At 45.4% G+C, this 23,724-nt stretch overlaps 1 protein-coding gene across 1 annotated transcript in view; it reads left to right on the forward strand.

Annotated features, from left to right (window-relative positions):
* Positions 1–21,199, forward strand: part of PDE9A (phosphodiesterase 9A) — a 50,441-nt gene extending 29,242 nt beyond the window's left edge. Inside the window, exons 7-18 of the mRNA XM_023924459.2 lie at positions 614–698; positions 4,813–4,894; positions 7,054–7,128; positions 10,116–10,202; positions 13,152–13,256; positions 14,350–14,432; positions 15,289–15,445; positions 16,542–16,655; positions 17,350–17,454; positions 18,175–18,303; positions 18,510–18,605; positions 20,184–21,199. Coding sequence (XP_023780227.1) covers positions 614–698; positions 4,813–4,894; positions 7,054–7,128; positions 10,116–10,202; positions 13,152–13,256; positions 14,350–14,432; positions 15,289–15,445; positions 16,542–16,655; positions 17,350–17,454; positions 18,175–18,303; positions 18,510–18,605; positions 20,184–20,234 — 1,169 coding nt within the window. The 3' untranslated portion in view covers positions 20,235–21,199. The remainder of the gene's footprint in view (positions 1–613; positions 699–4,812; positions 4,895–7,053; positions 7,129–10,115; positions 10,203–13,151; positions 13,257–14,349; positions 14,433–15,288; positions 15,446–16,541; positions 16,656–17,349; positions 17,455–18,174; positions 18,304–18,509; positions 18,606–20,183) is intronic.
* Positions 21,200–23,724: the final 2,525 nt, after the last annotated feature.

Here is a 23,724-nt window from a genome sequence, read left to right on the forward strand (position 1 = left end):
TGCTGCATGTAGAAATAACCTTTGATTACAGAATTGATCGGCAAAAAGAAGTGACAGGATTTCAATAGTTAAAAAAAAAACCCACAAAAAACAACCACAAAAAGCTCCCTATCATTAGAGCCAAATTTTCAACATTTTTTCTCTCTCTCCTGCAGTCTCACTTTGCTTTTTCTGTATCCAGCAATGCCTCTCAGAGCTCCTTAATGCTCTGCATGAACTTCTGAATTAAAACCTTTTATCTTAATGGGAATTCTAATCCTACCGGGACGTGTTTGCACAGCCACGCTTATCATCCCATCACGGGGGTTTTTCCTGCTCAGGATTTCCTCTGCTTCGTGCTGTACAGCACAGAGAAGTGGAGGCACCAGGAGAGCTGCCTGCTGCTGAGGAAAAGCGAGATGTTCTAGCCGTTCAGCAGGCTGTTATCTGCGTTGGCAGCAGAGAATTCCCGTGGGTTTCCAACATCTCTGGCTTTGGCAGCACCTGCACGTGGGAGAGCCGAGGCAGCCTGTGAGAGCTGGCTGCCTCGCTGGATAACCCCACTGGCAGAGCTCCCTGAAATTCTGCGACTTTTCACCATGGTAACACCCCTGTTGCTTCCCTCTGTTGACAGTGGAAGGCCTGAAAGTGGTGGAGATTGAGAAATGCAAGCGCGACATTAAAAAGATGAGGGAGGAAATGGCAGCAAGAAGCAGCAGGTAAGTTCTGCTTGGGACCCAGCCACAGGAGTAAGTGCCTGCTTTCAAACCCCAATGCAACATTTCCACAGAATTATCTCCTGGGCTTAGAAGAAAGAGAGAAAGGAAACCAATAGTCATCAAGGAGAGTAGCTTTAATTTACTATTTGAAGATTTATAGCCATTCACCAGTTAAATTAGCTTGGGCCATGGGAATAGAGAAAAAGGCCTTGGGAGTTATTTGTCACACAGAGAACGGGAATGCTTCATCCGGATTTACTGGGAGAGAGAGAGAGAATGGGAAAAGAACTTCTGCACACTGCAGCCTTTGGTTGGGAACCAGTCAGCACTCGAATCAGCTCCAGTATATTCTGGGAAATTACCAAATAAATATGTAGCAGTTCCTCTAATTATGATCTCATGCTATTATAAATCATCCGTTTCAAATTCAATGAGAAATTGGGAATTTACTTTCTAATGCAAGGGCTCATTGTGATGTTGAAGCTCGGTTTTGCTGTAATTAAAACACCAGCAGAAAAAAATTGCATTTGGTACGGTGCGTGGTCTCAGCTGGAAAATGCCCCCTGTGTCACTGGAGTGCCTCACTAGGACAAACAAATCATCACTGTGAGACTGGGAATACTTCTGGGAAGGTTGCTGGAGAGGAATACCCCATGCTGCTCAAAATGTGGGTGAGGGGTTTTTTTTCTCAGCAAATGTAACTATGTCTTGACAGTCTCGGGGTCAAATTGTCTGACCCTTAATCAGAGCTGTTTCCTACTGAGGGCAATGGGAGATGTGCTAAAAGATTCAGGCTTTATAATCACTCATTTTTATAAATGTTGCCATCCAGATATGTCAGGAGGCACAATGATAATTCATTCCCATGAAGTCCAAGGCCAAATTCAGCTGTCATGTTAGCATAAATGCAGAGTAGCATTATTAACCTCAGATATGTGCCTCAGATTTATCCCAGAAGGGTGGAATGCAGTTTGCCCTGCGACTTGCACCATTTCTTGTTGGGGTGTGTGGAGAAATCTCATTAGGAAAATCCAAGCCCAGGCTGGCAGCAAATGCAAGAGCATGTGTGCTGATTTGTGCTGGGTGTGATATGAGAAACATGTGTGCTCATGTGTCTTTCCTTCAGCTGTGGCAGGGAGCTGGCAGAGCTGAACAGTGATGCACAGGTGGACAGGGAATTAAGTCCTAAAAAGAAGTTGTGGCGAGTTCGTGTTCGCTCCATCACCACCACACCCCATCAGGAAGTATAAGACTGTCCCAGCAGCTGTGACTAATTCCCATCCCAGATCCTGTCACCTTCCAATCTATATTTTGTGGCCTAAACAACAGCCTGTTAACAAGAAAAGCTGGAATAGGGAGTGTTCCATCTGCTCAGAGCAGCCAGCTCCAGCTGGGGTGTCACCTTCACCGAGGGCTCCTGGTGAGATGTGACAGGCTCCAAAAGCCAGAGACCAGCACGGGGTGTGAGGCTGGAAAGCTGTGGTAAAGATGGGTGAAGATGGGTAAAGATGGGTGTGGGCTCAGCTGGGCACAGACACCCACCCTGGCTTGCTCTGAGCTCACACTCACAGCTGCTCTCGCTGGAGCAGGAGTGGGACTCGCTCTGCTCAGCATCACTTTGGTGCTGTGTCCGTAAGGCTCTGACACAGCTCCTCTTGCTTACCCTGAGCTGCATCTCCCTCCTCCCAGCTGCTCAAAAGCTCCTCCTGCTTGCCCAGAATTCTGCCCATGGCTATCTGCACCCTGTGGGGTTGGGACCCAAAGCAGCAGCTAGATGTGGACACAAGACTGAGGAGAGGACGCTCCTTGGTGGCTCCCATCAGGAGCTGCTGAGGAATGAGCTGAGGTTCCTTATTCCCAAGCCACCACAGCCCCACAGCAGCCAGGCCACCAGCCCAAGGTGACCCCAGCCTAGGGATGCTTCACCCCAGGGTGGCTGAGCAAACCCTCTCCCGCTGGCATGGGGGATGTGATGGAACAGAGGCATTCCAGGGAGGTGGAAATGTGTTTGCTCTCATTCAGACCTGTCATCCATTGTGTCATTTGCTAGATAATGCATTGTGGTTGCAATTAGGGATCCCACCTAAATTTAATTAATGTACATAAATATGTGTGAGTGCCTGTATTGTTCAATAAGATCACAGTGTACACAGCTGTATGGATATTTACCTGTTCTTTTATTTGCTGTTACATTACCAGATGAGAGAGTAAGGTTGAGCAGCCAGGCTTATAAAAACCATCGTGCACAGTGAACTGTGCATCCCCTTCTTTAGAAGAGCAAACCATCTCCATTTGCATCCTCCTCAAATTGCTTTTTTTTTTTTTTTTGCTTGTCTGCTTTTTGCACTCACCACTGGCAGATGCTAATAGCATTATGGTGTCATTTAAAATCATGATCATTTGCAGATACAGTTTTACATTTGTGAAGGTCTGATGCATCCTGGCTCTGGTGTGTTCCCCAGTGTGCTGGGATGAAGGCTTCAATATCCTTCTACAGCTGGGAATTAGAGATAGCTGGCTGACCCTCAGCTAACCCTGGCAGTCAGCTCCAATTAGGGCAAGGAATGCCCCAATCTCACTATTTTTATCCTACTAATACCCCACACAGTGGAGTTTTGAGGAAACAGCTTTAGAAACGATTAAGACAGCTTTTCACCAACTGAGAATCTCCTTAAACAGGGCAGAAAAAGGCAGCTGGTTGAAGTCAGCTGACCACCATGAGCTGTAAAATGACATAACTTTCACAGGATTCAAACAGTGACACCAGAAAAGACTGCAGACATCAATGTTAAGAGGAGAAAAGAGACCTGGACTAATTCCCAACAGAGAAGAGACTCACTCAAAAGAGATACAATGCAAAATTTAATAATCAAAAATGCACAAACCGAGTTAATGGAATGCTTTGCTTGGCTTCTTTCATGAGGTTTCTTTTTGATTCCTTTGGCAGGGGGCTTGAAAACTGAGAGAGGATAATCTGAATGTTAGAACTCCAGGGATAAATCCCTGGAAGTGCTCAAGGCCAGATTGGATGGGGCTCTGAGCAGCATCCCTGCCCACGGCAGGGTGGGTGGAGCTGGATGATTTTTAAGGTCCCTTCCAACCCAAACCATTCCATGACTCTACAAATGCAAAATACGAGAAGATCAGCCTCACACAAGAGTTAATAAAGGCCATGTGGACAGCTGCCTGGGAAAAGCCCTGCAAGGCCACCCAGTCCAGCCTGTGACCAATCCTCACCTTGTCCCCAGCCCAAGGACACGGAGTGCCATACCCACTCCTTCCTTGGATACCTCCAGGGATGGGGACTCCAAACTTCCCTGGACAGCCCCTTCCAGTGCTTGACCACCCTTTCAGTGAAGGAATTCTCCCTGATGTCCAGCTTGTCCCTCCCCTGGCACAGCTTGAGGTCATCTGGGAGAAGAGCCTGACCCTCACCTGGTGGCAGGCAATTGGAGGGAGTGATAAGGTCCCCCCTGGGCCTCTCCTCAGATGGGAAAGCATCAGCTTGGCTTTTCCATACTCAGAGGAAAGAAGAGTAGATAATTGGCAGTGTTAATAACCAGGCAAGTGTTAATTACCTGTAATTGCTGGCAGTGGCTCCCTTCTTGCAGGATCAGAGGTGTCTGCCAAGTCCATGTCTCTCTGCTGCTGTCCCAGGTGGAGGACAGCTGGCAAGGAGGTCACCCCATCAAAGTGGCAGCTCCTGTGGGCTGCAGCAAGGCTCAGTGGGTGCCTTCAGCAGTAAATCAGCACGGGTGTGCCCGTGCCCAGAGCCAGCACGGCCCCTGGCAGCCAGGAGAAGGACTCCTGCCATGGACAGCAAACCGCTGGCTGGAAGTGACTTGGTTAAGGAGAACTGGTTGGGTATCCATGGATACATGGCTGAACTCAGATGCCTCTCTCTTGAATGCAAATAGGCCAGGAAAGGGCAACAGGGGTGTTGCCCAAGGGGGGAAAACCCTAAGGAGGATCACTCACACTTTCAAAAGCATTTTGAAAGGGAAAGGTTTTGGAGTGGGTGGCTCTGAGGGGTGGCTCCTGGGAGACATCTGGCACTTTTTGAAGAACTGTGCTTCTGCTCCCTCATTGTTAAGAGATGAATATTTCATTACAGGACTAACTGTCCCTGCAAGTACAGCTTTTTGGATGAAAACAAGAGGCCAGCTCCCCGGCGGGATGTACCATCCTACCCAAAGGTACCACACAATCCTTGCTCTTTCCACGTTCCTCCTGCATGGCTGCCATCCTGACAAGAGCTGCTCTACAATGCGTGACTCCTTAGCCATTAATTCCTGGTTATTCTAAATCCAAGGTCTGATCCAAAACTCCTGTGAGCCAGTGGAAAAAGCTGCCAGTTGCCCACGGTGACTTAAAGTTTAATTCTCAGTAGTCTTTAGTACTTGAAAGCTCATTAGTGTTTGAAATGTTAATGAACGTTGTGCATTCATCAACATTTAATGCTCTTTTATCTAGTTGTATTTGTTTATTCTCCACGCTCATAGCAACAATCAAAAACACCCTGTAATGCCGTGTTCTGATTGAAAGTAGTGCTGCTGCCTGTTTTCTCCTAATAGATTATTTTTTAATTTAAAAAGTAATTTATGGGGATGCTTCACCTAGGGAAACAAAGAGAAAATGCGACATTGGATTCTCTCCAAAATGATTCATTGTCCCTGTGAAAATGAGTTAGTGTATTTGCTAGAGAAAACAGTAATGCTGGAAGAAAAATGTCTCCTGGGCAAGTACAAGTACAAATCCACAGTGATGAATGAGGCTGAAACCATGAAGAGCACAGAGTCTTTGGTCCCAGAACCAGCAGTCTTTGCCCACAAGAATTATTAAAAGCTGCCTGGTTATTCCTGCCCAGTGCCCAGCTCAGACCTTGGTGGAACACCAGCTCACACATTTGCAAATCGTGGTTTAAGCACGGGCACCTCCTTGCACACACCAAAGCTGGCTCAGCCACCCTGAATCCTCATGGTCCTGTGATGCAGGTGCACGACATGGACATGGCTCTGTGCACATTTCTCTTCAGAGCCCAGCAGAGCAGTAAATTCTGCTGTTTGTTCTGCTCTGCCTCACAGAAGTGACCTGCACTGAAGAAGAGAGTTTATTTAATTAACTGTTGCCCAGGGGGCTTGTGCTCCTGACACTAACACACCATTTCACAGAACACATCAGTTCCAAGCCAGTTTTTTTCCCTTGATAAGTATATATGTCAGATTAAACTTTGATGGACTGCTGCATTAGGATCTTGAATTAAGAATAAAGAGTTGCACTGACCCACTGTAGAGTAAACTGGGAGTTTGTATTTCTGCATTATTCCTAAACCAAAACTCATGGGAGTCTGGGGTTTTGGAGATTTGCAAAAATTGTTATCAGCTGTCAGGTGCTGGATTTCTCCAGTGTCAGTGAGGCTGAAGGAAGATGTCACTGCAACACCAAATCTAATCTAATTAGCAGTTTTCTTGCAGAAAATCACACTAAATGTGCATTGTGTATGCAAATGCAAAACTCCTTGCCTTCAGAAGAAGAAAAATTAATCTTCTGCGTTGTTCCTCCTTGGATTAAGTATCAAACAGTTTGATGGCTCAGAAATTGTCATTCACCTGGAATGAATTACTCAGGAGAGTAAACCCAAATTAGAGACAGCCATGGTAAATGGACCAGTTGAAGCCACAAGGTTTTTGAGCCACAAAACCACTGATGAATAGGATCCTGAAAAGATGAATCTGTAGAGCCCTGATATCCCCATGTCCTTTAACCCTGCACATTCCTTTTCATTTTGTGTACAACCATAACTGGTGAATGAGCTTGATTTTGTTTTAGGCTTCTGAGCGTAATGATAAAAAATCTCTAGAATCTTGCAGGCTGACAACCAATTTGAAACTGTAGGCACTCTTGAAAAAACACTTGAAACGAGAGCATAAATCATCTGAAAATAAACATATCATCCCCACCAGCTAATTTAGCACTGTAAGCAGAGACACTTCACACCACCCTCCCTAACTGGCAGCTTGGAGTGCCGCTGATGCTCTGCAGAACCAGCACAGCCAGGGATGGGCCTGTGCCCTGGGCCTTTGATTCCCTGTGCTGGATTTAGCCATGACCCTTTCCCTAACACCTCCACTCTCCCTTTTCCCCCAAGTTCTGCTCCACAAGGATCTGCCCCAATGAGCAGCTGGCAGGAAGGCTGAGGAGGGTTGGGTGGCCAGAGGGAGAGATGGTTTGCTCTCTGCTTAGGAAATGTGGCTAAACCCCTTGTGAATGGAACCCTGGGAGCCCCAAGGACATGCCAACAGCATTCCCATGGCAGGGACACCCTTGTTGACACCTCCTGCCTTTCTGTCTGCAGTACATGCTGTCCCAGGAGACCATCGAGGCTCTGCGGAAACCAACCTTTGATGTCTGGCTGTGGGAGCCCAACGAGGTGAGGATGCCACTTGAGCTGGGTTGGCACTTTCTGAGAACCAATAAGGCCAGAACAGCCCTCTGAGACAGTCTGCAGGGTTTTCCCCTTTTTCTGCCCCTTACTCTCTAATTTTATTTTTTTTTTAATTTCCATACCACCATCCTTCCCAGAAACACAGTGCTTTTTCCTAGCAGATGCCAGGTAGATTATGCTCTTTATCATATTCTGGCTCCTCTTTATTTGCTCTTTAATCTCTTCCTAGGAAAGTCCCTCAACTGGTGCACTGTCATTACTGCCACATGAGTTCTCTCCAACCATTTTATCTGAGCAAATCAATCCCCAGTGAAGTGTGTGCTTTAGCACATCATCAATAACTCCACTCAAATCAATAAAGCAGCAGGCAGAGGTGCAGGCATTGATTCACAACCCTTCAGCTGAGAGGTTTTTTCTGCAGTTTTTTCTGAAGAGGTTGCAAGGCTACATTCACAGCCAATTAGTATCTCCTTATTGCTTCATTTTCTTCCTTTTCTTACTGCTATTAGTGTTATTCATGGTTCATCACTCCTACTGCAGAAGGTTCTGGAAGGTCTATGTGTAAACCTCTAGAAGTGTGAAGGAGAAGGATGTTAAGAATGGACATCTTATAATATAATGTAAAACCAGATTTAGCAAATACTAGCAAATCTCACTTATGAAAAATGTAATGATGGACAGGACTAAACCAGGGGTTTAGTGCTGTTTATTTTTTTTTTCCCCAGGGGAAGGCTTGAGTAGTTCTGGAAGCAGCCCCAGCAGCAATCACTGTAATTACCTTTTCAGGGGTTGTGCATGCAGAGTAATTCTGGCTCAGCATGCCAAGAAAAAACACCCTGTACCACATCCACAGGAACAGCACATTCCCTTCAGGATGTTTGCTAGGTCTGGAAGAACAACAGAAGGGCTCTCTGATGGCTTTAGGTCCATCTCCCATTTGCTGAGGCTGGCAGAGCTTCCCTGGTGTGGTCAGAGGTGCTGTGCAGCCCTCTCCAGCCCCTTTGTCTGCACCATGGCCATAAATGCCTGCCAGGTCTCTGCAGCAAGAGGGAATTACAGTCTGACAGGTGCACCATAACACCGCTGGATTATTGTTCTTCTGACCATTAGGAAAGAGTGAGGACAGACAGAACCCATTATCCACGGTTTGCTGTGGGCTGAGGGATGGTTCTTTAGCACAGTAACTCATTCAGAAGGCTAGGAAATATTATATGGTGGCATGAGCAAGGCAAACAGGAGGGTGTGGAGACTAAACTTGCCCTGCAAGGAAGAGTCTGCTCAGAAATGAGATTCCACACAAGCTGTGGTGAGCCATATGGGTTTATCTCGCCCTCTTAGCTCTGCTTTATGTTTACAGAGAATATTTCAATTCTGTCAGTGCTTGTTTAGCACTGAGTGTTTGCCCACGTGCCCAGTGTGGGACGGGCAGGTCACAAACCTCGGTCATCTGTAAGCAAATGAATAATGTGCTCTGCTGCATCCCAGTAAACACAGCTTTGCAGCAAGCCTGGGTCCTCCTTCTCAAATGCCCTCTCACTTTTCAAGCCTTACAAGAGTCCCATAGTCCAGCTTTTGTTGCTGATCAAGAAAGCTAAACATGAAAACTGAGATTCTCCTGCTTTCAGGGGCAGGAGCTTTGGGACTGAGAGTCACTTCATCACTCACCCAAAGCTCTCTTGGCAACAGCTGGGTAATTCAGCACTTCTGGATAAAGTTCATTGTCATGGAAAGCATTTTATGGAACTATTGCAAAACATATCTTCTACCAGGACAAGGGGATCTTCAGCAAAATGTTGTCTGTGTGATCTGAGCAGAATTCAGCTCATGGCATTGTCCCTCAGGTCTTGCAGGAAAGTCTCATCCTCTTTGGATTCCTCAAAATCAGCCCTGTTGTTACTCCATGACTTATATTTATTCCCCTGATAAATAATAAGTTTTCATTAAATTAAATCACTTTTTTTTTTTTTTTTTCTGGTGAGTTTCTAAGAGCCTAAATAACAGAAAACTAACTAGAAATGCCTCCAGGGCTGTATTTGTGAAATTACACTCGTCATGTTGAAACCCCTGGCTCGCTTTACAGTCTGAGAACTGCATCTTCTAACACAATGACCACATTCCATCCCCTGCAGACCTGGCCTTCAGAAATGGGAATGCATACACACATAACCTCCTGAACTCTGGGAAACCTGCTCATTTCTGACTGGTGGAAGCTCTTAAGCACCCAAACACTCGAGATTATCAATATCTTTCATTTGCAATCCTTTCAAGGTGATTAAAGGTGAGGGTTGATGCTAAACTATCTGCATCCCCCTTGCTACTGCAGAGCAGGTGTTGTCTCAAAAGACCTGCCTGCCCTTGCATTTCAGCATGGTTACAGTCTCCATGAGGGGATAATCACAAAACTGCTGCAGTTTTGTAGGGTTATAATGGGAAATCTTTTAAACAAGAAATATGAGCTAAGATAGCGGAGTTAGGAGCTCACAAGAAGTCATAAAGAAAGAAGGTATTGACAAATGTCTGAAATAAATGTTTCTTTAGGGATCTCTTATTTTCTGCTGTAATTTTCTATTCAGCTGGAGCCTGATCCATTTCTGTACGGACAGGGAAAGGCTCCCACTGGTTTCATTGAGCAACAGGACACATCCCAGCTGAACTAGAAAAATGGCAATCCTTTTCTTGTGAGCAGGAATTGCTGTGAAGAACACGAATCACAATTACTGGAGAGTGCTGGTGTGATATGCAAAGCACAAAACCTGTGAAGTCAACAGCAGCGTGTCTGCTTCAAAAAGCTTTCAGACCCTCTCTGTCTCCCCTTTTGCACTGCCTTTAATCATGCAATTTTTGAACATCTTACTTTCATCTAAAGAGGGCTCTGCAATTATTTGATGATTGCAAGGGGGAAATTCACTTCACAGGGTGTCCTCAAGGGATATTTACAGAGCCAACAATAACCTGCCTGTTCCTGGCTGCAGATGCTGAGCTGTTTGGAGCACATGTACCACGACCTGGGGCTGGTAAAAGACTTCAACATCAATCCCATCACGTTGAAGAGGTGGTTGGTGAGTATTTCAGCTTACTGGTGTTTGCAGTTTTTCACATTCAAAAATCAATAAACGAGGCATTTAGTCATGGAATTTACATGATTCGCATGAGTAATCCCAATGAAAGTGCTCAGTCTATACAAATTCTTAAAATTCGAGTACCTCAGAAATTGTTTGCATTCTTGTGGTCACAAATGACTCTTTTTTAACTGTTTTGTGTTCATTTGCTGAGGTTTCTGTTACTGAAAGCAGTTTATTTCTGCTGCATGCTCTTGGTACCTACTGTAAATGGAGGCAAGACAAGTGCCTTCAGATACAGCTAAAAAGGACCAATGTGTGCAATAATCATTCAATGTACTAAATCACAGGGAGCAGAGAAAAGAGCAAGTCAGGAAGGAAAAGGAATTGCTGAGAAGGTAACTTTCTTTGCTTCAGTCTTTGATGTGAGAATGCTGCAGAGATGCAAAATGTGAGAAAGATGAGATCATACCAAAAGTGAGATTTCTAAGGAAGAAACACTGGAATATTTAAAAAGCAATGAGTTTTCAGGTCCAAGGGAGAGCATGAGAAAGTGTTTGCTAAAAAGTAAAGAATATATTTGCTTTCTTGGAGAAAACCCATCATGTTCCTAGAGAACTGTAGAACAGTAAATAGTTTACCCATTGTTTAAAAAGCATCCAGGGATAGCCTGAGGGATTATAACTAGTAAAAACTTACCTCTGTGTCTCATAAATTGATTGAGACAATAATTAAAAATGTCATGGTGTGAATTCACCATACAGATGTTTCATAGAATTCCTGTACTAAAGACTTATATCTCATAAATCTTTTCAAATTCCCTGAGGAGCTTGCAGAGAGTAGAGGGCACTGTTTTAGATGGATATGGACTCCTAAAAAATGTCACAAAATCAGGAGATAGCTGGAAAAGGCAAAGAAAAGACTGGTTCATCATGTGTTACTGTACAGCAATGGCAGGAGGCACATGGGGATGCTTGGTGTCCTGCTGCAGGAGGGACACAACGAGGCTCAAGGCTGAGCAGAGCCTGGAATAAGGAATAAAATGTCACCACAGAAGCCAGGAGGCTCACCTGAAATTTATTCCCAGCACTGGTGAAGCCATTTTAGAAAAATAATATGACTGCATTAAAGGAGACACCAAAAATGATCAAAAGCTGGTGAATCTCTCTCTCCGAAGAAGGCAAATGAAAAGCTGGGTGGTGCTGACCTTATAAAGCAGCTGAAGACAAGGGGTGGGATGAAACCCAACACAAACAAGGGGAACACACTGTAGATAAACCAGAAGATCTCCTCCTCCTGTTTCACAGCCCGAAAACATGGGAAGCAAGGTGATATGTCAACACACACCAACAGCCCACCCACACACGCTGCTGCAGGCAGCTTCCCCTCGCTTGTGTCTCCAAGCAATTTGTCACTGCTAACATTTCAGACAGCCTCACTCTGAGCAGCAAAAGGGGAGTTTGTTGTGTATTTTCTACAAGGGTAAGACAGGGTGAGGTCTCCTATCTTCTTGCAGAAAGAAAGATGATTTTTAAAAGCCTCAAGGGCTCTGCTCCCAAGTGGGATACTTCCCCCAAGCACAGTATGGGCGTCACTTTGAACTCAAGTGGGAGAGAAAAAGCCACCTCATGCTTATCCTGGCTTTCTTGTTCCCACATCCACTGGCTACAGAAGCCTTCCAGAAAGAGGAGAAAAGAGTGATTAATGCAACCCAGTCACTCCATCCCTTCAGTGCTCTGAGTCAGGAGTCCCCTGGGATGCTCTGGGCTCCAGTGTTGGATGTATACATTACATCCATGCAGTTTTGTGCAGTGCCATGGGTGTCCATGTGTAGGCTGTGAGATACTCACCACCTGTGAGCCTGGCTGACAACCATATTGTGTCATTCATGTCATTTTAAAATGATGGGATGTGTTTCTAAAATCCTTGCTGCAGAATAATCTGTGCAGCTTTTGCAATGAAACCCACAAATACTGAATAAGCATTGAAATACCACACTTCTCTTGACCTCATCTGAAGCTTTAACCTAGAAGATGGGTTAAAATGTTTGATCCTGATGGGGTGTGAGGACTGCTGAAGTAAATTCCTGATTTAGCTGGGGAAGGGGACAGGAATTCTGTCCATGGCATTAATTCAGGCTCAGGAACTGAAGCATGTGCATGAGGGCTCTCTGGGGTCCAGGCTATGGAGGATTCAGCAGAGGGGTCCAGCAGTGCTCCTGACTCTTGGCTGCTTTGTGAAGGACAGGAAACCAGAGGAACATTGGAATAACGTGTTAAGCCAGCCTCCCTCAGCCAGCCTGGCTGGCACTGGCCAGGACACAGGGACAGACAGGCTTTATCCTGCCTGTGCAATGTGGCCAACCAAGCCAGGATCTGTGGGAAGTTAAACCACACAGCAACAGCTGCTGTCAGCCCATAACAGCTCCATCTCTCCCAGGCTGACTGGCATGGAAAACCCACCCAGTGTCCATTCACATCTTCCCTTTGCCAAGCAACAGGTCCCAAAGTGCCACCCCTGAGCACTGGCAGTGAAATGACAGCCACATTTCATCTCTCAAGGTATCAGAGGTGCAGTTTGTGCTCAGCAGGAGAGGGGGACAGGGCTGGGCTCTGAGCCCTTTACAGTCCCCAGAGTCACCATTTAGCCACTGCAAGGTTTGAAACACAAATTCAGCAGAGTTCTCTCTTAAGGACTGAGATGCAGCTGTGCTGGGATACTTGCCCATTGCTGGCTGGTATGAGAGAGGATTTTCTGTGAGCTTTACCTGCTGGTGAATTCTTGGAACACACAAATCTCACCCAGGAAGGCAGAAAGTGTCAGAGGCCCTGTGCTGTCACTCTGTCCTTGCAGAGAATAATCCTGGGCCCCAGAGGGCTCCTATAAGGACACACAGTGCTTGGTAAACAGCTCTGCTGCTTCTGACAGCTTCACTCCCTCTCTCTGCAGCTGTGTATTCATGACAATTACAGAAACAACCCCTTCCACAATTTCCGGCACTGCTTCTGCGTGACCCAGATGATGTACAGCATGATCTCACTCTGCAACCTCCAGGTACGATCCCCCTTCCAGGCCACCACTCAATTTCCAGCCTGAAACCCCAGCCACTTCTCCTGCAAAATGGGCCACCAGCCTGCTGGCAAGTGGTGGCCTTTGGGGAGGCTGCACTTGCTGAGTCCCCGGGCACACGAGGAGAGGTGTTCATTTCCACCTCTGGCTGCCCAGCCCTGACCCCAAGCACCTGCCCAGCTTTCTGAGGCTGTGGGGAGGTAACTTCACCTCCTGGATGTCCACAGTTCCTACTGTGATGGAGTGAAACATTCAGGAATGACAGCCAAACCCCTACACAGAATTATGGTCTGTGGGTATGCTCTTTGTTTGGGACACAAAATGTTCCCACAAGAGGTTTTCTGCAAAGGTGTGCGTTTACCTGTGCTTGTGCTGTGGCCTGGCATGTATTGTATGCAGGATATATATTTGACCTTTATTTTGTCCAGAACCATAGGCATCAAATAATTTTACTGTCTGGGTAACCTGCACTCATGTATTAATTTAATTTCTTTTAAAAACTGGGCTTTTTTCACTTAAAAAAGAAAAAAAACCCAACATTTTTCTCCATAGTTACACATATCAGTTACTGGCCTAAGTCTGTTTTCTTGCCAGTTGCAGTATGAAGAAAAATTTGCTTTAATGTAAGTCCATGCTATTCAAAAGCTGTGGGAACACAACCATTTAATATTTCTTGCTCTTTTCCCAACTTTAGTTAATGCAGAATGCAGTGGCAACAGAGCCATCTTCCAGCCCTCCCTTTAACTAATCAGGGTGCTCAAATGACTTGCAAGAGACTGTACTAATGTCTCAGTGCTTTTATATGATCTCTGCTGTAATAGCAAATTTCAAGGAAATTGCCTTCTCTGAGCTGCTGTTATTTAATGCAACAAAGGCAAATCTGAGTCATTTTTACTGGAAGGGAAGGCAGATTTCTCTTTCATGACTGAAGTAAATTCATCTAAGGAAAAATGCTTCATTTTGCTCAGATTTGCATTTCTCTAAAAAGTAAATATGTCTGGTTTCTTTATTTCTGTTAATTTACAGGGGTAGGGGAAGTAGAAATCATAATACTACAATCATGCTTTCTATTTTACAGGAGAAATTTTCCCAAATTGACATTTTGATTCTCATGACTGCAGCAGTGTGCCATGACTTGGACCATCCAGGCTATAACAATACGTGAGTCTGTTCTCTTGCTTTCTCTTCCCTTAAAATCTATTGGGAAGGTAACACCGCTTGGCATTTTTTGGCAGATCAGGTTTTCCTTCTCACAGCCTGACCTTTTCCCAAGGTCCTGCTGGTCACTCACATGGGCCAAAGCAGAGCTCAGGTCTGGGTCAGGGTTTGCCCTCTGTCCTTGGTTTTATAAGGAAAATAGTTTTTTTCAGATTTCTATTTGAATGGTTTTCCCCCCAACTCCTGTGAAAAAAGGTGAAATACTTTACAGCTGGTAACAGAGCTATAAATTATTATAATGGAATAAGTACAGTAAAATGCAAAGGATGATTTACCTTACACTTTATTTCATAATTATAAATCCTAAAGTGTACTTTACTCTGTTTATTTTCATGTGAGGAAATTACTGCTGTTGGCCCATGGACACTTTTGTGTGCCTGTGAAAGAGAGAGAATCTCTTTTATTTTTAACCATTCATTAAATGAGGGCAGAACCCAGTTCTGACTGGGATCAGTGAGAATCTCTGCATTTGCCATTAGTGGGGGTTGAATTAAACCCTAACAGTACCTTCTGGTTTTGTTCTGTGTCATTTTAAACTAGAAATGTGGTAAAATTTAAAGGAAGAAAATCCGTTTGGGTAAATGTTCATCCACTGAGGGCAATCAGCGCCTGAGATTACATTAAAGTAACATCTATTTTCTCTGAAAATCTGATTTAATACCAACCACCAAAAAAAACCCAAAGCTGCAGCTAATTGAATAAACACTGAAAAGAATGTAAGCAAGAGGAAGCAGCGTGGTTTGGAGCAGCTGGCGGGTGTCTGCAGGAGTTTTTTCCTCACGGCTCTCCCTGCCCTCAGCTACCAGATCAACGCGCGGACGGAGCTGGCCGTGCGCTACAACGACATCTCCCCGCTGGAGAACCACCACTGCGCCGTGGCCTTCCAGATCATCTCCCAGCCTGAATTCAACATTTTCTCCAACGTGGACCAGGACCAGTTCAAACAGATAAGACAGGTAGGAGTGTTGCTCCTGCTCACGCCGTTCCTGAGGCCGCGAACACGCACGGGCTGTCCTGCTCCAGGGTGAGAGTGATTCATCCTCCCCAGAGGACATGGCTCAAAAAGCCCCTCGTGCTGGAAGGATCCGAGAGGGATTCTTGGAAAATTTCCACAGCAGCACTCCCTGGAATGTGTTGCTGAGGAATAATGAGTACATCCTGACTATTCAAGCCTATGACATTCTGGGGGTAGATATTTATATTGTTGGAGGAGCCAATTAGCTCTGACTGGGGAAGGATTAAGCTCTCACGGCAGAAGTTTATGCTTTAAGGGAACATTGTATTAAATTTTAAGAGGGGCTTCAAAAGGGGAATAGATTTGCAACAGCAGAGCACTTGTAGTGTTGGAAGAGGCCCTGGTGCACTGGGAGCCCTCAGCATTATCTCTGAGGCACTGAACAATGTTACATTTCCCATTAGGGCTCTAAGGGCCAAAACTCAGTCTTAACTTGCACTTAACACCTTCCTTACACACCGAGTGAAGAAGCAGTAAAAGGGCTGCTTGGAGTTCCTGATCCTGCCAGTCTGTGGGAAACTGGCACGGGCCCAAAATGGACTGTTCTGTATGAAAACCCACAGCTTTAAATTAACCACGTTTTCCCATCATAAACTGCACAGAAGGAGGATTCAGAGCAAAGCCCTTAATCCAAAGAGGATGGGCACTGCTGGCATTCACATCATGGTTTTTGTCTCAGGGCCACTGAGAGTCAGCAGCAAAACCCACAGCGCCTTCCAAGGAGATGAAGGTGGATCTTGGCAGCCAGAGTGTGGCTTTCAACATCCTGTTGTACAGTTTGCTTTTCTACAATTAGTCAATCAAAAAGGAAAAACCTCAGGAATATCACATAAAACCATGATCCTCATGTACCACAAACTCTCTATAACCCTCTTCCCCATTTCCTTGGCAGCTCCAAGTCAGGAACTTCCCCTTCCAGCATGAGCAATTCAGTGCATCTGAGGCATTTTGTGTGCAAGACAGACCCTACTTGGCTCAGCAGCAGCAGACTTTGTAAGGAATGTCAAGTTAATATGTGAACATGTTTTCTTTGCTAGGGGATAATTACGTTAATCCTGGCTACAGACATGGCGAGACATGCAGAAATACTGGACTCTTTCAAGGAAAAAATGGAAAACTTTGATTACACAAATGAAGAACACATGACCTGTGTAAGGAGGTTTTGTGGATTGTTATTTTTCTGTTCATGGAGTGAAATCTTGTCAATTAACATTTGTTTGTTTAAAAACCAAGATTTAATGTATATTTTCAAAAAAGTATCCTTCCTATATTCCTATATATTTCCTCACCAAAAAATAATTAAAATGTGGAAGTGCTCTATATTTAATAGAGCATAATATATTAAATTCCAGCTTTAGATATCCTGAGGTCCCATCAGGAAAATAAAAAATTTTTCTATTAGGCCACAAATTCTTATCATCCTCTACTGTGAGGCAAAAAAAAAAACCATAAGGGCTAACTCTCTTGTCTCCTCTATTTCCCAGTGAAGTTGATTTTGATTTCCAGGGAAATATTTTCCCAGCTGCCTCTGAGTGTTCCAGAAAAAAACTTAATGGTCACTTGTGACTGGATCTGTTCATGCAGCAGCAAAGTCCACGTTCCACTGTGACACATCCCAGTGCTGCAGAGGGAGGAAACCAAGGCAGAGAGGGGATAAGTGATTTACACAGAGAAACTGAGAGAGGGGAAGAGGATCCAGATCGTTTAAGACCTCTGGTTTAATCCTGAAATTGTCCTTTCTGGTTGAAAGCCTTGCCTCCCAGTTCTTTGGAAGGACAGGGGTTGTGGAAAGGGGGAAGAGGGCTGGCTTTAGGACTGCAGCATTAAAGTGTAATCCTCTTTCAGCTGAAGATGGTGCTGATAAAATGCTGTGACATCTCCAACGAAGTGCGCCCAATGGAAGTAGCAGAGCCCTGGGTAGATTGCTTGCTGGAGGAGTATTTTATGCAGGTAAGAGTGAGGGAGAGATTTCACAATTTCACAATTTTCTGCTATTTCCAAATCCTGCATGTGCTTCACTGTCTGTCAGCCCAGTCCAGTTCTAGCTCTGAACTACCTGGTTTAGTGGAAGTTTTCCTGCCCATGGCAGGGGTTTGGAACTGGGTGATCTTTAAGGTCCTTTCCAACCCAAACTATTCTCTGGTTCCATGGAAAGCTTCTATTACAGAAAGTCAGAGAAGGATGCCAGCAAAAGAACCTGCTCAGTAAGCAAGTGGATGCAACTGATTTTTTATTTTAATCATTAGTAAAGAAGAAGACACAATTTCTGGTTGAATACCTGAAAATAATCAATCTCAGGAGAACGATGAGGAAATCGCAAAACTATTCCTTCTCTTTGAGAGCAGCAAGAGCTATTACCAGCTTTCTGAATGCTCTGATATATTTTACCTCACAAGTCCAGTGGGTTTGCAAAGAGAGTCAGCCACCCTATAAGCCTGGAGGTGAACACTTTGATGCTGGTGCTGAGCAGAAACAACTGAACAGAATTCTCTTTATTCGGCTGTTGCTCTCCACAAAGCAGAGACATTGGCCTGAGGGAAGCACATCACTATTCTGTGCTATCTTCAAGCACCTCTGTGGTCTGTATCTGAGGGCTACTGATCTGCTAAATCACTCTCCTCACAGCCTCCTAGGCAGGATTAGTATTTGTTTTCTCTGGGTTTGTTCCAGAGTGACCGGGAAAAATCCGAGGGGCTCCCAGTGGCACCGTTCATGGACCGCGACAAAGTGACCAAACCGACGGCACAGATCGGATTCCTCAAGTTCGTCCTCATCCCCATGTTCGAAACAGTCACCAAGGTAAAGTCACCCAGGGCCAGAAACCAAAGAGGGGGAGAGCAGAGCTTCAGTGCTTGCCCCACCAGGTGTTTAGTTATCCCAGGAAATGGGGATGTACCTTCCACACCCTGCCCGCTACCCCGTTTTCAGCATGTACAGTTAAATAATGCAGCAAGTGAAGGAATGCAAAAGGAAATGCTGATATTCTTTCTCTTGTTTCCACCTAGCTATTTCCAGAAGTGGAGGAGGTGATGCTCCAGCCTCTGTGGGAATCCAGGGACCACTATGAGGGGTTAAAACAGATAGATGATGCTATGAAAGAGGTAAAACTCCAATTATCTCCTTGATACAGCAAACATTATAATTGAATAAGCCAAACATTATAATTAACAGCAGTTTAATTCTGAAACAGTGGGAATGCTCGTGGCATAATCATTATCCTGAGAAACACATTCATTACACCAGGCTGGAGAGAGGTGTGTGCCACAGACAGTAAAAACATGTCCTTGCAGAGGCCACCAGGAGCCACACAAGTGTGGACACGGGAAAGGAGCTGCTTGAGAGGCACAGACCCCAGGGATCACCCCCTGAAGGGAGCACATTGGCAAACACCTCTCCCTGGGGCGATCTGGCCTCCCTTGAGAAGGAATTTGCCTGGGTTACACTGCAGCAAAATGTTCTGGGGTTGGGCAGTTCAAGGCTCTGCAGCACCAGTGCATGACTGTATTTTCTGGGAAGGAACTTCCAGCCACATGTGTGTCATCAAGGATGTGCTTGGAATTTTATGAGGAATCACTCTGTCATGCAAAGCACCCAGGAGAGTTAAACACACGACCAGAGAAGCCCTGTACAGAGCATCTCTCATTTTGTAAGGCTCAGGGGAGGTGGGGATTCCAGGTAACAGCATTTGCTGTCTCTCAGCATGTCTGCTTTGCCTCAGGAGCCTGGCAGGGCAGAGACCAGTGCCCAGGGCAGTAGTCAGAGTGCTGGTCCAGCTCCCTGCAGCCTGTGACAATGCTCCTGCCCTCCTTTTCTTGCACACCTCTTCCAGTGCCTCTTTTCCCTGCCAAGATCCATGACAAAACCTGCCCAAATGGCATCACAGAGCAGGGAGTTTTCTGACGTGAAAAAATGCATCGTGTAGGCAGGGTACTATCAGCCACTCCAACATTAAAATAAGTTGGGAAGTGCTCTGGAGCACCAGTTGTGCTGATATTGTTTGAAATGCGGGTAATGAAGGTTCCTTCACTTGATCATCCACGAGTGGAACAGTAGCTTTGCTGTAGCTCCCATCTCCTCACAAGTGCTTTGGAGGAAAAGCCCCTCAGCAGCTCAAGTACTGAGGCTTGTTGATCAAAGAGCACCGGCTCTGAGGGCACTAAATTTTAAAAGAGAACAAAGTCTTTTATGCATTTTTCCATTTAGACAGGAGCACTTCTCAAACGAGGGCAAAATAACTCAAACATGACTGCCAGACTCTCTGAGTCTTACTTATCTTTCAAGTTGAGCTGAGATTTTACTTCTGGTTTACAGAAGCTGTCAAAGCAGCATTTTCATACAAACTGATAGAGCTTTAATTATTGTGTATTGGCACAAGAGGTCTTAAAAAATAGGAGCTGCTTTAGTTCAGAAATATCCTGAAACAAGAGAGCTTAATTAATAATCTGAGAGCCTCGTACAATAGCTGATGAGAAAGACTGCGCTCTGTTTACCCAGGACATTCATCCAGAGCTGTTTGGATGAAACAATGCCTGTGATATTCCAAGCTGCTGCCTATTATTTCCCAGGAAATGTTGCACATGCCTTGTGGAGAGCTGAGCGTGGGACTCACAGCAGCCCTGGAAAGCAGCGCTGTGAGTGTGAGTCAGGGGGAATTAATCCTGCTCTGCTCTTCATTCCAGCTGCAGAAACAGAAAAGTGAAGGTTTGACGACCAGCAGTTCCGAAAAGTGAGACAGAACAGCCTTTGAACAAATGAACCACAAGCCTTGAGGCTGCTCTGGTTTGAGAACTGCTGTATTAGCCAAGCAGAGGTGGTGGCTACGTCAAAATCCAAGTGGGACCATAGAGGGAGAGGTGGCAGGGATGGATCCACAGCCTGCAGCCTCCTCACACAGGCGCTGCTGCCGTCGGACACCGCGGGCTCCCCAGACTCTGGCATTCCCTTCACAGCCTCCTGGAAGGATTTCCCAGACTCCTGAATTCTCACCACAGCCTCCTGGCAGGATTCCCCGGGCTCCAGCATTCCCACAACAGCCTCCCAGCAGGATTCTCCCTGCGGACACTGCCCAGGCTGCAGCACGGCTCCGGCCTACAGCGGATCTGCTTTTGGTGACCCCGCTGCCCGCAGTCTGTAGAGACAAATCAGAGTTTAGCTAAGGAGCCTTTTCTGGGAAACAATACCCTGGCACCAGGAGCTGTTTTAGTCCAGATACTCTCTACATGTGTACAGCAGTATGCTAATCACAGCATAGTTCACCAGATGCTTATACACTGACAGGGGTCCTGGCAGACATTTTTGTTTGCCTGGTAGGCCCTAATGACACATTTCTCCTCATTATTCTCTGAATTTTATAGTGTTCACAGTACATGCAGAAGCCCAGCATAGTGGATGCAACTTTCTTTTTTTTTTTTCTTTTTTTTTTTTTACACTAGAAGAAATCAGAAGAAACCTTAGTGGGGTTGCAGGGTTGTTTTGTGGCCTGGTACAGCTGGACACCATGGGATCCTTCAGCATGAGCAAAGAAGGGAGCACAAAGCTGAAAAAGCCATGGTGCAAACACATTTTTATCCTTGTTGATGCAAAAAACCCAGCAAGAGACACCTTCAAAGATGTACAGATGGTTTTTTTGGTGGGTTTTTTTTTTTTTTTTTTACTTTTAAACTGATCTGCTAAATAATATATTCTTCTACAGAAATGGGTGCTATTATTTCATTTTCTGTGTGTGTTCACATGAGAACTGTCCAAGTTCCTAAAGACCAATAATGAATACAAGGGAAGGGGTTGTACAGGAGAGGGGAGGGATGGTTTTCCTTGGAGGAGAAGCCTTAGAATTATTCCTGTGGTACACCATGAAGATCTTCAGTTCTACTGATGGTTTTGTGATGGCTGGGAGCCAGGCTCTGCCTGTGTGAGCAGACAGTGCTGGGATTGATTCCTGTGCACAAAGGGAAGGCTGGAATAAACCCCCCACGAGAATCAAGCCACAGCAGTGCTGCTCACCTGGCTTCTCCCAGCTGGGAAAGGTTGTCCTCCCTGAGGGTTCCAGGCCCTGCCATGGTGTGGCTGCAGGGACCAGGGGTTCCATGCATCCTGGCATGCTGGCATCTCCCACGCTGGAAGTCACAGGCATGGATGTTGCTCAGGTTCCCCTTGGCTCCCCAGCTCTGCAGAGCCCAAAGCTGCAGCTGGTTTGTCAGAGAGATGAGCAGGAGGGGACCAGAAAACATCTTGGGCAGCTCAGCCTCTCTGGCAGCTCTCTATTTCCAACCCTGAACAGCAAATCCTGCCTCTGGAAACTCGGGTTTGTCCTCCTGTTGTTTCTGCACATTAATCCTGAGTTTAACTCTCTTTTCTCCCCCAGTGCCATTTCCTGTGTTGGGTCTCTTTCATTTGCACAAAACTCTCACTTCAGTTACTCTCCAGTCGCTCAGGGAGATACAGATTACCTCAAAACTTCCATCCCTCTAATCTGTTCCTCCCTGGAAGTTTCCAGAGAGCCAGGACAGACAGCTGGTTCTGTCTGCTCCTGCCTCCTCCTTTAAACAGCTTTTTGTATGTGGTTTTGGGCTTTCTGCTGCAGACTGGAAATGGCTCTGATCCCTGGATTGGGGCAGATCCCAAGGGAAATGGAAAGATCCAAACACAGGGTCAGCTCCAACTCACACAGACATCTTCATGAATGGATGAACTACCCCATAGTTTTGATTAACCTCAAACTTCTGATGCTTGAACCTGCATTATGTGGTTTGTGCCCTTTTCCTTTCCTAAATCTTATAATCCAAAGTACGTTGTGACCCGGATTGTTCCGCTGTGGCGTTCCTCACTACTTTTGCACAAGTAAATCGAATTTCCCGTCTCCATTCAAGCGGATTTCCGTCACAAATCAGCTCCCAGAGCAGATGAGCTGTGCAGGAGCCATGAACAATCGCTTAGGCCTTGCCAGCTCCTGCACTGAGCTGCTCACACTAGATGAGAAAACCTGCTGTACAAACTCGACTGCACCCTCTTCCCACTAGAACTCCTGAAGAGTTAGATCCTTACAGGAAGTTTTGTTTCAGCTGGAAGGGTTTTCTCTAACCACAAACCCTAATCCAGCAAGTATTTATCCATGTGCTTAACTCCCACCAGCCTAGCCATGGACCCTGGCACAACGGAGCTTCTTGCACAGTGCAGGCTCCTTGGCTTTCTCTGGAAACTGAAAGGATTTTTGGGAACTGATGGCTTGTTTTGGCCCCCACCATTTTTAGGAGCAACCAAAAAACTGTTTACTGGAGAGTGATGAACAAATGGCATTGATGAATCCTTCTGAATTTTTTTGGAGCTGTGTCAGAAACATGGAAAAAGGGAATGCAACCCATCCTCAGGGCTGAAGCAGTGCAGTGATGCTGTAAAATGTGCTGTGAGGGTTATTGGAAGAACAGACAACACCCAGGCTGCTTTCACAGGCAGCTGTGAAATTTAGAAAAAAACAAATATGTAATCACAACCAGCTAATGGTATAAATGGGAATACCACAGTATTTTTTAAATCTTACTTGTCTTTGTAATATTAAATTTCTATGTGACAATCCTCCCAAGATATGTTTAACCAAGGGATATGCAAGGCATTCTCTCATAATTCTAGTTTCTTATGCTTTTTCCCACAATATTTAACATTATGATTCATATGCTAATTAAAGGATTTGAGAATCTTGGCAATCAGCCCATTAAAATGTCACACATTTTCAAGGTGACATTTTAAAACCAGACTTAGCATGAGAATGAAGTTTTTTGAGGCAGGGAGACAGATGTCTCGAGTGTGATTTAATCTTTTCTCCCCCTATTCCAATGAATAAGAGTGGGTATTGTGTCTGAGTGTTGTTTCAGTTTACAGTAGGTGTCTTACAGAGACCTCTACATCAACTCTCTATGTTCCAGCTTTCAGCATCATGACAGAGCCAGGTGCATCCCAGCCTTGCACTGCTGCCCTGGACTTGTGATCAAAGCTGAACAGGAAATGGATTATAACAATTCCACACCATTTAGCCTGGGAAACTAATGATGAGCCCTGGGATTTTACTTCTTTATTTTTTTAAAGCTGTGAGATCCCACAGCCCATTACTCTGCTTTTTAGTGTGGTTTGATAATCAGATCAAACTGGGGCTGCATGTCTTAGGAGAGAAACAGCTCTTTTAAAATGTGAGTACCCCCACAGCAGCCAATTTACAAGGGAAGTTTAATG

Source organism: Cyanistes caeruleus, chromosome 3 (genome assembly GCF_971803275.1).
Source record: "Cyanistes caeruleus chromosome 3, bCyaCae1.hap1.1, whole genome shotgun sequence".
Lineage (NCBI taxonomy): Eukaryota > Metazoa > Chordata > Aves > Passeriformes > Paridae > Cyanistes > Cyanistes caeruleus.